The 15,788-nt window shown below is 39.7% G+C and overlaps 1 protein-coding gene across 10 annotated transcripts in view; it reads right to left on the bottom strand.

Moving 5' to 3' along the window:
* The window catches only part of TTLL5 (tubulin tyrosine ligase like 5), a 275,259-nt gene that overhangs the window by 54,035 nt on the left and 205,436 nt on the right, over window positions 1-15,788 (bottom strand). For 9 of the 10 annotated variants that reach the window (XR_010405275.1, XR_010405277.1, XR_010405276.1 and 6 more), the window contains one exon: window positions 11,643-11,860. Coding sequence is in view for 7 of the 10 variants with exons in the window: in XM_064571392.1 (XP_064427462.1) it covers window positions 11,643-11,860 (218 nt within the window). In the remaining 3 variants the exon portion in view is untranslated. Of the gene's footprint in view, window positions 1-11,638; window positions 11,861-15,788 lie in introns of those variants that run through there. The other variant, XM_054513808.2, reaches the window with a different exon arrangement.

Here is a 15,788-nt window from a genome sequence, read left to right as displayed (position 1 = left end):
AATAGAAGAGTATAATCCTGTTAATACTTACTGTGACTACTCATATAATTGGATTTACTTCTACTATCTTAGTTTTTATTTTCTACTTACCATCGTTTTTCTTTGCTTTTTTGATTTCTTTTCCTGCCTTCCACTGGATTCAAAGTTTCTACATTCTCTTCTCTCTCCCTCTGTTGGTTTAAAAGCTACAGATTGTATGTCAATTATTTAGCTGTTTTTTTCTAAGTGTAAAATTTAGCTATTTTTTCTACTTTTTTCCTTCAATATTTCTGTCTTGCCCTTAGAACTATTATTTTCACTATCCACTGAATCCCCTTGTCCCTCAATCTTGTCCTTGTCTTAAACACATTTTAGTTTTTTGAAATACCAACAATTGTGTTTTTAGTCATTAACCCTTATTATCATTTAATAAAAGGTTTGCATGTCACTGCCTTCATGTTATCCACCACTTCTGTGTTCGCTTTTATCCTATCTAGCCTTAATTCATTCTTTCACTGAAGGTCACGGGTGGCATACTCTTAGACTTTGAATATCTCAAATTATTTGTATTTTGGCTTTTCTCTTGAATGACAGTTTAGCTGGGTATAAAATTCTAGACTGAAAGTTACTTTACCCCAACACTCTGAAGCTATTAGCTCATGTCTTCTGCCACCTATTATTGCTGAAGAAAAGAATGCCAGTATTCTGGGTTCCTTTGTGAATTTTCTTTCAAGTAGTATGTAAGTCTTCCCTTTATGCTCAGCGTTCTGCAGTTTCACTCTGATTTGTCTAGATAGCCAAACTATGGAAAGAGCCAAGATGTCCATCAACAGATGAATGGATAAAGAAGATGTGGTATACACACACACACACACACACACACACAATGCAATATTATGCAGCCATCAAAAAAACCCCACGAAATCTTGCCATTTGCAACAACGTGGATGGAACTAGAGGGTATTATGCTAAGCGAAATAAGTCAATAAAAGAAAGACATGTATCACATAATCTCACTGATATGAGGAATTCTTAATCGCAGGAAACAAACTGAGGGTTGCTGGAGTGGTGGGGGGGTGGGAGGGATGGAGTGGCTGGGTGATAGACATTGGGGAGGGTATGTGCTATGGTGAGCGCTGTGAATTGTATAAGACTGTTGAATCACAGACCTGTACCTCTGAAACAATAATACATTATATGTTAAAAAAAAAAAAAAAAAAAGAAGATAGCAGGAAGGGAAAAATGAAGGGGGGGAAATTGGAGGGGGAGACGAACCATGAGAGACTATGGACTCTGAGAAACAAACTGAGGGTTCTAGAGGGGAGGGGGTTGGGGGGAGGGGTTAGCCTGGTGATGGGTATTAAAGAGGGCACGTATTGAATGGAGCACTGGGTGTTATACGCAAACAATGAATCATGGAACACTACATCAAAAATTAATGATGTAATGTATGGTGATTAACAGAACATAATAAAATAAAATTTAAAAAAAACAGAAAGATGTGCATTCATTTTGGTACATGGGATGAATTTTTTTTAGCTGAGGACATTTATTTCTTTATTTATCTCATTTAATCCTAAGAACCACTCCATGATGTAGGTAATATTTTACAGATAATGAAACAGGCTTAGAGGTAGCCCCAAATAACAGTCAATTGAATGAAGGAGCCAGGATTCAAATTTAATTAGAAATATTGTGCTCTCCTGCCTCCTGTACACTACTACTCTACATGGTATAATTACTGATGAGGTCATTGCTATTTGGTGATCCCTGACACATACAGCCTGATACACAATCCTGCGTCACCACCACCACTTCAACCACCACCTCTAGCACATCTCCATCTTCACCACTGCCTCCTCTCCCACCACTGCCTGAGAACTCGTCATGAATAGAAGCTAGCTCAGGGGCTGAGGAATACATTTCTCTCTCCTCTCTTAAAAATAAAATTCATGGAAATTGGGCTTGTATCTGTTCTGTCCACTGGTCTTATCACCAATATTTATAGCAATGCCCAGCACAATGGGCATTCAATATATGTGTGATAAAAGGGTAAAGACAAGATATCTGTCCCTAGGGACTTATGGGAAGAAGAACACATATAAAAAGTAAAACTCAGACAAGGAGGTAGATGGCACAGTTGGCTGAGGTGCTTGGCAAAGCTGCATGAAGGTGATAAATTAAAACCTGATCTTGAATAAAACATAGGACTTAGATTCAAGAGGGCAAAGGGCACAAGGTGAAAAAAACACAGGACTTAGATTCAAGAGGGCAAAGGACACAAGGAAGAGGGGATAACATGAGCATGGAGGAACAACGAATGGAAGCATGTGTGTGGAGCTGACTGTAAGATAGTGTAGGGAAGGCTACAGACAGCATAGAGGACATATTGCAGAAGACTTTAATGTCAGAGTAAGGACTCTCAACTTTATCTTGTAGGCACCTGGAAGCCTCCAAAGATTCTGGAAAAAAGGTTCAAAGAACTACTTTAGAGACGATTATTTCAAATTGCTTCCTAGGCCTACTCATGTACCCGATTTAAGAAGAAATTTGGATAGTTTAAAGATTTCTACCTTGTTCTACTTGGGTGCTCCTTTTATTCAAGAACCAATTTTGATAGTTAATATTTTTGAAAATAGTTGAGGGCGCCTGGGTGGCTCAGTTGGTTAAGCAACTGCTTTCGGCTCAGGTCATGATCCTGGAGTCCCTGGATCGAGTCCCGCATCGGGCTCCCTGCTCGGCAGGGAGCCTGCTTCTCCCTCTGACCCTCCCTCCTCTCATGTGCTCTCTCTCTCTCATTCTCTCTGTCTCAAATAAATAAATAAAATCTTTTAAAAAAAAAAAAAGAAAATATTTGAAAAAACTTTCATCCAGTTTTTAAAATTTAGTAGCATCCAACTATGCAGTGTCCTCATAATTTTTTAATCTCCCCTATATCTACTTTTATTTTTTTTAAAGATTTATTTATTTGATCGAGAGAGGGAGGGACAGAGAGGGAGAGAGAATCTCCAGTTGACTTTGTGCTGAGTGTGGAGCCCAACACGGGGCTTGATCTTACAACCCTGAGATCACGACCTGAGCCCAAACCAAGGGTCAGACGCTTAACTGATTGTGCCACCCAGGCACCCCAACCCTGCATCTACTTTTAAAACCTTTTTATTTTTAATTATCTTCTTTTTCTGGCAGAGCTATATTTATTTTCTCCTTCCCTGTCCCCCTACCCCAAACTAAATAAGATTTTGAATTTAACTTTTTATTGCTTTTCACTTTATATTCCTTTTCTTCTTCATTTCCTTTGATCTGTTTTTCTTAGTTTTGTTTTACTGACCCTTTTCTAACTTCAAGAAAGGAAACCTTAGTTCAGGTATGACAAATATGTGGTGTGCATATTCACTACTCATATTTCCTGTCTGCAGCAGACATTACTAATCTATCAAAGCACTCTTTCTTGCCGGGCTCAGAAAAGTGCCATTAATTCATGTCAACAAGACACTCTAGATAATCAGCTGAAGCCAATATATCAGTTGAAGCCAATCTGCCATTTATATCTTGGTTAATTTCTTTTCAATCTTCCTACACTATAACAATGAAAATAACTAAGATTATGAACTTATCTTTGAGTATATCTTTGACTACATTTCAAATATAAGTTTTGAAAAATACAGTTCTTTTTATTATTTTTAAAAAATATTTCAGCTTAATTGAGGTATAATTGACATAAAACTGTAAGATATTTAAAGTATATATTGTAGTGATTTGACATACATATACATTGTGAAAGGATTCCCCCCCCCTTCTAGTTATGTAATGCATCCATCACTTACTTATTTGGTGAAAAAATTTAAGTTCTACTCTCTTAGCAAATTTTAATTATATAATACAGTGTCATAAACCATAGTCACCACATTTTACATTAGACCCTCAGATCATCTGTAGCTGAAAGTTTGTACCCTTCACCAAACTCTCCCTGTTTTCCCCACCCCCCAGCTCCTGGCAACCACTCTCCTACTTGGTTTCTATGAGTTTGACTTTTTTTTTTTTTCAACTCCACATTTAAATGATACCATGCAGTATTTGCCTTTCTCTGCCTCACTTACTTCACTTAGCTTAAATGCCCTCAAAGTCCATTCATGTTGTCACAAATGGCAGGATTTCCTTCTTTCTCATGGCTCAGTAATATTCTAGTGTGTGTGTGTGTGTGTGTGTGTGTGTGTACACATCTTCTTTATCCATTCATCCACTGATGGACACAAGAGGTTGTTTCCCTATCTTGGCTATTGTGAATAATGCTGCAATGAACATGGGAGTGCAGATATCTTTTCAATATCCTGTTTTCATTTCCTTTGGATGTATACCCAGAAGTGGGATTCTGAATCATATGATAGCTCTATTTTTTATTTTTTGAGGAACCTTCATACTGTTTTTTATAGTGGCTGCACCAATTTACATTCCTACCGACAGTGCACATCCTTGCCAACACTTATCTCTTATCTTTCTGATGACAGGTGTGAGGTGATATCTCCTTGTGGTTTTGATCTGCCTTTCCCTGATGATTAGTAATGTTGAGCACCTTTCCATGTACCTGTTAGCCATTTGTATGTCTGTGAAAAATGTCTATTTGGTTCTTCTGCCATTTTTAATTGGATTGTTTGTTCTTGCTACTGAGTTGTATGAGTTCTTCAGATATTTTGGATATTAACCCCTTATCAGATATATGATTTGCAAATATTTTATCCCATCTGACAGGTTACCTTTTCATTTTGATACGGATTACACTGTATCTGTAGATTGCCTTGTATAATATTCACATCTTGACAATATTAATTCTTCCAATCCATGAACATAGAATATCCTTCTATTTATTTTTGTGTCTTTTTTCAATTTCTTTCACAAATGTCTTACAGAGTTCAGTGTATAGATCTTTCACCTCCTTGGTTAAATTTATTTCTAGGTATTTTATTCTTTTTGATGCAATTATAAACAGGACTGTTTTCTTAATTTCTCTTTCTGATGGTCTGTTGTTAGTGTATAGAAATGCAACTGATTTTGTATATTGATCTTGTATCTTGAAACTTTACTGAATTCATATACTAGTTCTAACAGCTTTTGGTGGAGTCTTTAGAAAACATTATGTATTTTCTATATATAATATCAAATCATCTGCATATCATGATAGTTTTACTTCTTCCTTTCCAATTTGTACGCTTTTTATTTCATTTTCTTGCCTAACTGCTCTGTTTGGGATTTCCAATACTATGTTGAATTAAAGTGGCAAAAGTAGGCATCTTGTCTTGTTCTGATGTGTATAATTCTTACTTTCAACATAGTTTGCAATATCATTCTGATCCAAGTTACTTAAAAGAATGTTTAAAAATTCCCAAATTACTTGGGCATTCTGTCCAGGCTTTTAATATTTCATTTATTGTAAAATGGTCAGAGAATGATATAATTCTGTATCATAATTGCTACTTTTTGAGGCTTTAATTGAAATGTTCTAGTTTTGAAAAATATTCCATGGGAGCTCTGCAGGGCACAAAACTGTGTATCTATTAATTTAATGTCATTAATTATATTGTTCAAAACGCTTCATGTCCTTATTTTAGGTCTGTTTTGCTGGTAATAATGACTACTACTTCTATTCCCTTTCTGGAATGCATTATCTTAGGGTGAATCCACCTTTTGTCAACATTTTTATCTTTATATACTTTGTCCTCAGAATTTTGAAAGAATTTTTGAAATCTGTCCTCTATTTCACTAATTCAATTTTCTGCAGTGCCCAATAATCATGTTTAACCCAGTTTTTCACTTAGGTATTTCTCATTTTCTCCCTGACCACAGACTACTTACTCTCTACATGAGATAGCTTTTTTTTTTTTTTAAGATTTTATTTATTTATTTGAGAGAGAGAATGAGATAGAGCATGAGAGGGGGGAGGGTCAGAGGGAGAAGCAGACTCCCTGCCGAGCAGGGAGCCCGATGCGGGACTCGATGCGGGACTCGATCCCGGGACTCCAGGATCATGACCTGAGCCGAAGGCAGTCGCTTAACCAACTGAGCCACCCAGGCGCCCCATGAGATAGCTTTTTTAAGCACTACACATCAATGTGCTCTATGCTTAAATTTTGTCAAGAATACACATTAAGGATTTTCTAAAATGTTGTTTTCTTGCTTGCTTGAACTTATTTCAGAGGTTGGCAGCTCCCCTGAGTCTTCTTCACTGAGCTCTCTTTTAAGCTATACCATCTATTCCTATGCCCCCAAATTTTTAAATATTTGCCCATCCTCAGAGAGGAAAGTCTAAGTTTGCCATTAAAGACTTATGATCATGGAGGAACTGATTTGGATTCTATAAAATCCATAAGATCCTGCCCAAATATTTTTAAAAGATTTTCCTACTCAGATAAGAAAGAAAAGTGAGAGATGGGAAATATCCAACAGGTATATTACCATTTTTTAAAACAAGATTTCATTTATTTATTTGAGAGAGAGACAGAGAGAGTGACAGAGATAATGACAGAGAGCATGAGCGGGGAGGAGAGGGAGAAGCAGGCTCCCTGCTGAGCAGGGAGCCCAACACGGGGCTCGATTCCAGGACCCTGGGATCAGGACCTGAGCCGAAGGCAGACACTTAACTGACTGAGCCACCCATTATATTACCAAGTGCCCCAGTTATATTACCATTTTAACAACTGTTTTTACATCCCAGTGGCAGGGATGAGAAGTAAGATTTTAATTTAAATTACCCAAGTATGAATCACCAAAGGAAGACCCATCATTCCATGACTCTCATGTACTTCCTCTCCTCACTGGACCATACACATGCCAGCAGCAACTTCTGGTTCGGTGTGCTTACTAGCACCCAGTTCTCTGACCAATGTCATCATCCATGCCAAAAGCAAAACCCTAAGATCTCCTAACACCACCACTGAAGTCCAAATGCTAAGGGCTGATAGAGGAAAGAGTCTAAGTGGCAGACCCCTTGACTAGCTCCCCTCACCCCCTTTCTTTGTACTTCCAGGACCTTCCCCTTAGAGTGACAGGGTGTTGTCTGGTATATTCCAGGTCTCCCAGTCATTTCCTAGACTTCACTCTCACAGGAAGGAAGTATATAAAAGCCCTTAGTATTGTTCAATTCAATCCTTCTTGTGCTACATCTAACAGAAGTTCTCCCAACACTTCAGTAGGAGAGTGACAATAATTCTTCCCCCTTTTGAGTATTTCAGTGGCCACTTAAGTAGTAAAACTGGTGTGGAAAGAGAAGGGAGCGTGCTCTTAAGTGCTTACATTGCATTTTCCCTGAGGCAGTATTTTAGGATGATTAACCTGTCATTTGCAGTACAGAATGGATCTGAACAGGTTGGTGGGGGGCCTTTGAAATCAGTGGTCTATTGGGAAGAGTCTGGGGTTAGCACAGTAGGTGACCCAGATTCGGCTTTGGCTCTGCCACTGACCACCTGTGGACCTTGCTCCACTCACAGCCTTTCACTATGCCTGCAGTCTTTTATCTTTCAGCACTAAAAGTCTAGCATTATATATTTTGGAAATACATAATTTAGAGAATCCTGTATTTAAGGATGGATATGCCACAGATTTGCTCGTATTTCTTGAAACTACACATAATAAAAAAGGCTGAAAGACTGACAGAAGATGGTTGGCTACAATATGACTCCTTGGATCCTCACATCAAGAACCTACTTTTGGACTGTTAGAACTCTTGATCACTTTGCCTCACATTAGTTAATGACTCATATGTTAAAAAAATAGAGCGTATTTTTTTAAACCTGATCCTCATTTTTATATCTCTCTGACCTTAATCTCTGAGCATCTTTGCATCTTTCATCATATTGCTCATATCAATACATATTCAGGTCCCATGAACTGGTACAAGTCTCCCCATGCTGCTGGGCTCCTGGCCACCCTCCTCCCTTCCCGATGCCCAGCAGCCATTAACAAACACCACTGTCCTGGGTGCTGACACAGAAGTTACCTTCAATTTCCACTGAGGTCACCCTGATGCAGAATATCCTACAACTTGGGCATTTAATCCCAGCTATTTAAAGAAAAGCACTTTAGCTAAGTCTGGGGTTTTTTTTCGCAGTTTTCTTTCTTCAGAGAAGCCCCAGGTACCACAGCTTTGACTCTGCCCTTCCCAGTCATGGCTAGTCCATGAGTTTTGCCCATGTCCCTGGCAAACTTGAATCTCCTCAGGTTTCTTTCTCTATATTTCCTGGAGAGTACGATTCTGGCTCTGAGAAAAAGGTCATTTACAAGGAAGACACAGTTCATAGGCATGTAGTTGCTCCTAGCCTGTCATCCCTCTTGGTTCAGCTGTTTGGGAGAAATACCACAAATAGTTGTAAAAGGAGGATCCGAAGTGGGTACTAAATTATGACGTGCTGCAAACACTAGAGAGGAAAATCAAGCAAGGCTCTTGGCACTATGGAAAGGGGAAAAAAGTTTAAATCGTTCTCTTCACAGAACTGACCAAGGAGATTTAGCTAAAGGAAATAAAAGTATATGAATCTGAGAACTACAACAAAGACTTTCTGGGCCAAGTGGGGATGAAGAAATGGCTGTAAAGCAACAGGATTAAAAAACGAATGTGCTCATAAAAAGTTTTCAATGGAACAGACAGAAAACAAGTTATTTGGGTTAATTACTCAGTGGGGACAGTGGTTTTGTTTTACAGATGGGAAACTGAAACCTTTAGAGGGAAAGTCACTTGAATATTATCATAAAGAAATAGGACCCCACTGCTCTGATTCTCAACTCCCTTTGCATCAACATCCAAACGACATTCCATCTTTTATGTTCTATTGTTCTGTAAACTCAATCCTCTAGGATGTGGAAACTTTGATGCTCTTGGAAATTGCTTCTATATTTGTCCAATGCCAACTTCTGTGCTAGGAGAAGTTTGAAGTTCAACCCAAAAACACAGGGCCTGGCACGGTCAATAGCTCATTACAACTTCTCATTAGTTGTGTCTCTTGGGGCAACTAGGGCATTCCTGAGTGTGACTCAGTATCACCACTCATAACTGAGGGTTCCTGATTAATCTGAACTGAGCCAGAATAAAGGCCGAAATGAGCTCCCAGCAAATGAAGCAATGTATCTTGCAGGAAGAAAGTAAAAAGTTACATGAAAATTTCTTGAAATGCCATCCTAGTAATTAACCTAAGTATGATATAGTATAATGCCGAACACCTATTCAGCATATATTATGTACCAGGCACCGTATTTGTGCTTGACGTTAATTCATCTATTTCTCTTAATAACCCCATGAGGCAGGTACTATTATTATCCCTATTTTAAATAGGAAATGAAGTCACATAAATGTTAAGTAACTTGCTAGGCTGGCTAGGAACATGAATTACTTTAGAACAATAAGAATATTATCGACTCATACTCAAGGATCCTAATTTCAGGGGCCATGAAAGTTTTCTCTAGATTAAAAATAACTTCATCAATCCAAATGAAGTATGCAGTTTATAGTTCATAATAATGTACCAATGACAGTTTTTCAGTACGGCACCTTCTTCAAATGTACCATGGTCATACAGGATGTTAACAATGGGGAGAACTGGGTGTTCTTGTTTTCATGTGTACTGTCTTTACAACCTTTCTGTAAATCTGAAATTACTATAAAATAAAAAGGTGATTTTTAAAAAACCTTTATCCGAATACTTTTTAGAGGGAACTTTTCATTGAGTCGAGTCAGATAAGAACGATGTTATTCCTTTTCCTAAAAGGCCGAAGAATTTTAAAAACAGTGGGGCCCTCACAACACTGTGCATTTTACACGTTAAGTGAGAGAAATGTTAAGGTCTCCATTAGTACTAACTTATTTAGCTTCAGAGACTTGTGCTAGAATTTTAAAGGCAAATTGGAAACTATTTCCTGGAACAACGCCTTACAGCATGCCTTTTGATACTTGGATTATATTTCTTAAATTCTGAAGAAATCTTGCTTTTTTCCCCCCTTCTGTGCATTTTTGGTGCTGAGCTGTTTCCGGTTTTCCCACACTCCTGCCTGTCAGAGAGAAGAAACCACAAAAATGCAGCAAAGTTTGTCCATAGAGCTGCAATTCCATCTCTAAAGGCTGAAGAGTTCTCTTGCCAGCAATGAGTTCAGGGCAGTGGACGGCATCTTCAAATGTCCAGGCTGCTGCCTGCTGACAGAGCCCACCTCCTGCTCCCCACCCCTCCCTGCCCGGGGGCAGACCAGCCAGCCACACAGGCCATCGTGGGCCATCTCAGGCTGCTGGCAATACTCAGAGGAGCCACAAACAGGGAGCTCACCGGCAAATTCAAAATTCATCCCTGACTCACGGATTTTCCTACCTAACTGTGGGCTTCTCGAACCTGTGAAAGGGAGCATGGTTTTGGAATGCTTATGATGGCAACTAAGGCTCACTGAGTTCTTCTGTGGGCTAGGTCTTGTTCTGTGTACTTTACGTGTATTAACTCTGCTAAGAGTTAGCAATGTCCTATGAAGAAGATACTCTTCATTATCTCCACTTCAGAACTGTGGAAAGTGAGGCTAACAGATTAAGGACCTTGCAACTTGCCAAAGGTCTCCAGTTAGTAAATTGTGGAGTGAGGGTGTTAACACAGGCAGTCTGGCTCCAGAGGCTGCACCCTTAAGGACTCACCTCTACTCCTGCCAGGGTGAGGAGCCATACAGCTTCCTTCTTACTGTGCTCTTGGCCTTCAATCACAACCTGCCCCCTTCTGACTACTCTTCCCTACTGCTCCAGAGAGTTCTGTAAAGTCATTACAATGCGATTTATTCCTACAACGGCACTTGGCACCTAGTAGGCACCGAGTAAATATCTGTTGGATAAATGAATAATGGCAGCAGTATAATTAAAACAGCCACGAGGGATTGGTTTCCATCCAAATCCAGAATTTGATTCACTGTCCAAGGCGGAAAAAAGAGGAACTGCATTTTCTATGTCCTAGGATTCGTTCTTACAACTAAAATTGATTTTGCGAAGGACAAATGAATGGAGAGCCTTAATGAGAGCAAGAGAAATACACTAACCCCCTCTAGGCGTTTATCCACCAGGGAATTCCTGCTTCTTACAGGCATCTTTGAAAAGTTCCCCAATTTTAAATGGAGAAGGGCTGTCAGAACTAATACTCTTTATTAGTCTATTTCTGGTTCATTAGCTAAAATATGGCTGGAAATAGAGTGAAGGAAGGAATGTGAAAAAATTTGATTCAGGCATGGAAATGCCTTTTTGAGGTAAAATGGGCATACTACAAAAGGTATTAGAAATAAGTTGCTCTAGAGAGCCTGCTGACTAATGTCAATGAAGTTAACTCCCACCCCTGCCCCCATGAAATCCAATTCCAGTGTCTTCACATTCAAACACCTAGGAGTAAACAACAAACAAGGGTTGGCGAAGGGGGGAGGGGGAGGGAGTACTGAATTTTATATGAAATTATAAACCCGACCTTGGCAGGGTTCACTGGCTCCCCAGGTGATTCTGACTTACAGCCCAGGCTGAGAACCATAGTTAACTTTTAGTCCCCAGCAGGGGTTCCTGTCTTCAACATTTCAGTACAAAGGATTTTGAAGGCCTCGTAAATAAAGAGTACTCTTAGCACAGAATTGATACAACTCAGAAGAAACTGAACAGAAGATTAAGGAAAACTTACTTGGAGGCCCTCTGGGATGTCGTCTTTCTGAGGACTTGTTTGTGATTGGCTGGGGGCTTGGGGACCAGCGAGGAGGAAGAACTTGGAGGTGGCACCACTTTTTGTGGCAGAGTGGTTGGCTTCTGGCCACTAGCTGTGGCACTTGAAATTCTGCAAGCTGCACCATTATTTATTGTCCACAAACTGGAGTTAGAGAGTGCCTGGCTGCCAAAGATGGCCTACAAGAGAAAAAAAAAAGATGGGCAATGGAGATGCCCTTTACAACCCACTTGCTATAATTTTTTAGGACAAATTTCTCTAATAATGCCAGTGCAGGGCCACATTCAGAGAAGGGCAATCTCTGGAAGCATAGAGTTGAGATGGTCTTGTTGGAAGTACACTGGGCTAGGAATCAGGGTATCTGGGTACTGTGCATTCTCCACCTGCAGCAATCAGAACAGCATTTGGTCTCTCTCAGCCTTTGTTTCCTTCATTGTTAAATTCAACAAATAATTAATGAATGTCTCCTACTGGGTGTCAAGCATGAGAAATAACGCACAAAACAAAAGTGGCTTGAAGCTCGACTCAACTCCAGCGCACTCGGAGAACTGTGAACTCCTCTAGAAGACGAGTGGAAAGAAGCCGGTGTGGTAATGGTACAGTGAGCAGAGTGGGTGGAGAGAGGAGGCTGGAACAGAAAAGTTCTGTTAGTAACTTTTCTGACATAGTAACTCGTTGTTGACCTAAAGAGTGACGTAAGACTTTACATTTTAGGAGCGCCTGGGTGGCTCAGTCGGTTAAGCATCTGCCTTCGGCTCAGGTCATGTTCCTGGGGTCCTGGGACAGAGATCTACGCTGGGCTCCCTGCTCAGCAGGGAGCCTGCTTCTTCCTCTCCTTCTCACTTGTGCTCTCTCTCGCGCTAGCTCTCTCTCAAGTAAATAAATAAAATCTTAAAAAAAAAAAAAGACTTTACATTTTAAAACACCTTCACGGGCACCTGGCTGGCTCAGTCGGTAGAGCTGATCTCAGGGCTGTAGGTTCAAGTCTCCCAAGCTGGGTATAGAGATTACTTAAAAATAAAATCTTTGAAAAAATGAAATAAAACACTTTCAAACTAAAATTACTATCGAATACTAGTTGCTAAATGAATCTAAGATCAACACAAAGGTATATTTGCTCAGAGGGCTGAAGAGCTCTACAGCAGCCATCCATAGACAAATTCACTGAATGAGTAGCAGAGAAGAAAAGCCATTGTTAGCCACAGGCTCTTGGAAATGAAAATATTCCTTATGGAGTGCAACTTTTCATGCTGTAAAGGAACTGCCATCAGTAAAGAACATCCATTCAGTACATGTTGCCAAGGTGACAACTGAACCATATTTTCAAGATCACTGAGTTTTTATTTTGCTAAAAAATCCTGCTGGGACATCTAAATACAAATAAAAAAAATAATAAAAACAGCAAGATCAGGGGAGGGGGTGGGAGGATGGGTTAGCCTGGTGATGGGTATTAAAGAGGGCATGTTCTGCATGGAGCACTGGGTGTTATGCACAAACAATGAATCATGGAACACTACATCTAAAACTAATGATGTAATGTATGGGGATTAACATAACAATAAAAAAATAAAAACAAAACAGCAAGATCAGAACAGTGTGAGTATAATAAGCACCTATTTTTGTAAAAAGAAAAAAGAATATGCATAACCACACACACACACACATATATACACACACCAACACACACAGATACACAAACACACAGAAAAACATACACATAAGGTTGGTATCTGCACAGAACAATTCTGAAAGGATATACAAAAAAAACTAGTAACCTCCATGGAAGAGAACTGGTTAGCTGGGGGTCCAGGAGAGAGGGAAACTAATTGTTTACTATATATCATTTATATCCTTTTGAATTTTGTACCATCTATATGTAGTTACTTATTACAAAAATAAATTATTCAAAGGTCAAAAGAAAGTCCGGGCGCCTGGGTGGCTCAGTTGGTTAAGCGACTGCCTTCGGCTCAGGTCATGATCCTGGAGTCCCGGGATCGAGTCCCATATCGGGCTCCTTGCTCAGCAGGGGGTCTGCTTCTCCCTCTGACCCTCCCCCCTCTCATGTGCTCTCTCTCTCTCATTCTCTCTCTCAAATAAATAAATAAAATCTTTAAAAAAAAAAAAAAAAAGAAAGTCCAATTCTCTTAAGATTTAAGCAGGTAACAAAATTAACTCTGAATACAAGTCGAAGCATCCAAATGGCACCCAAGTTTCAACCAGGTGGGTACAGCACTCACTACTAGGCCGGGCTGAAGAAGCAGTTCACTGTTCAACACTTACCATGCCTACAAATCCAGATTTGGTCATGAGTGAAAGGCAGAGACTCAGGTAAGTGGAAAACAGCATGGCTTTGCAGTCAAACGTGCCTGGGTGCAAATGTGGGCTCTGTCACTTATAAACGGGGTGACCTTTTCAAGTTATTGAACTTCTCTGGCCTTTAGCTTCCTCATCGGCAATTAGATTACTTTGCTGGATTATTGGGGATTAAATGAAGATCACATATGTAAATCTAGCCCAGGCATTCATTAAAGGATTCTTGTAATAGACCAAATACCAGGCTTATAGGAGACACTCAACAAATGCTCCATTCCTCCCTAAACCTCCACCTCAGTTTACTGAGGAACCAAAGGATGGGATGACATGCAAGTCTGCCTATCTGTAATGATCTGTGACTGGCAGTTGGTTATGCATTTATCAACATATTTTTCTAGTCTTAGGATGATGCTCACTAGCCGTGAAAGCAAACTCTTAAAATGAAAACATGTGTTTAGGTTCCCCAGATCATATTTACTCACTTCTCTCTGGCAGGAATAATCTTTTCCTCTTCTGAATGCTTGTAACAATTTATTTGTATGTGTCTTATCACATTTAGTACATTCTACCTTGTACTATGGACACTGATGTGTGTACTTTTCTCTCCTTCTGGACAATGCACACTGGAGATGGCTGGATTGACATCTGATTACTTTTTGTTTCACTCACAGTGCCTAGACGGCCTTGTACATAAAAGGTGCTTAATAAACATTTATCCCATGGATGCAAATAACAAAACTTGTATTGTAACCACTACTCACTTTTTTTTTTTCAACAACCAAATTCCTATAACAAGAAAACAGGCAAGTTTGTCTTTACATAGAGATGTAATCTTGTACTAGGACCATTCTCTGGACTTTGAATAGGGCCTAGTGTATTATTTGTGTTCAACTTATACTCAGCCACAAAATATAAGTAAGCCCTTCTGTAGATCCCAAACAAAAATAAATTCATCTTGGGGCGCCTGGCTGGCTCAGTTGTTAAGCGTCTGCCTTTGACTCAGGTCATGATCCCAGGGTCCTGGATCGAGCCCAGCGTCGGGCTCCCTGCTTGGCCAGGAGCCTGCTTCTCCCTCTCCCACTCCCCCCTGCTTGTGTTCCCTCTCTAGCTGTCTCTATCTCTGTGTCAAATAAATAAATAAATAATCTTAAAAAAAATAAAAAAATAATAATTCATCTTCCTAGATGCAAATTTTATGGCAGGCCTTTAGATATTGATGTTCTGGGGTGATAAGATCAGTCTTTACCTCAAATAACAAAAGGAATTAGGAGAATTTATTGCTTAGGAGACTTGTCACTTGCCTGGATACTAACACTTCTTTCCTTTTTCCTAATAATACTGCCCTTATTTTGTTTGGGTAATGATGTGTGCCCAGCTAAAAAATTGTATTTCCCAATCTCTCCTGTACTTAGAAATAACCATGTGACATAGCTCTGAGATATAAACAGAAATTTCCAGGTGCAGTTTCCAGGAAAGCTCTTTAAAGAGGGGCAAACTGGGTTAGTACACAACTTTTGCCCCTTACTGTTCTTCCTCCCACCCAGAATATGGATATCTAGCTAGCATCGGGTAAAATCCTTCCTAAGGATTGCAAAGCATAAAGACAGGAAAAGCATGGGCTCCTGACAGTACCACAGAGTTCAGGAGAGCCTAACTCTAGATTTCTGATTATATGGGGGGAAAAAAACCTCTAACTTGGTAAGCCATAGCAGGGAGAGGGGTCTGCTAGATGCAGCAAAATGAAATCCTAACTGAGCTGAGATATAATCCTCAATCTACCAAAGAGTCATGCTT

Source organism: Mirounga angustirostris, unplaced genomic scaffold (assembly GCF_029215605.1).
Source record: "Mirounga angustirostris isolate CCGP_5_RB_7025 unplaced genomic scaffold, mMirAng1.0.hap1 SCAF_9, whole genome shotgun sequence".
Classification (NCBI taxonomy): Eukaryota; Metazoa; Chordata; class Mammalia; order Carnivora; family Phocidae; genus Mirounga; species Mirounga angustirostris.
This window is presented reverse-complemented; position numbering and strand designations above follow the sequence as displayed.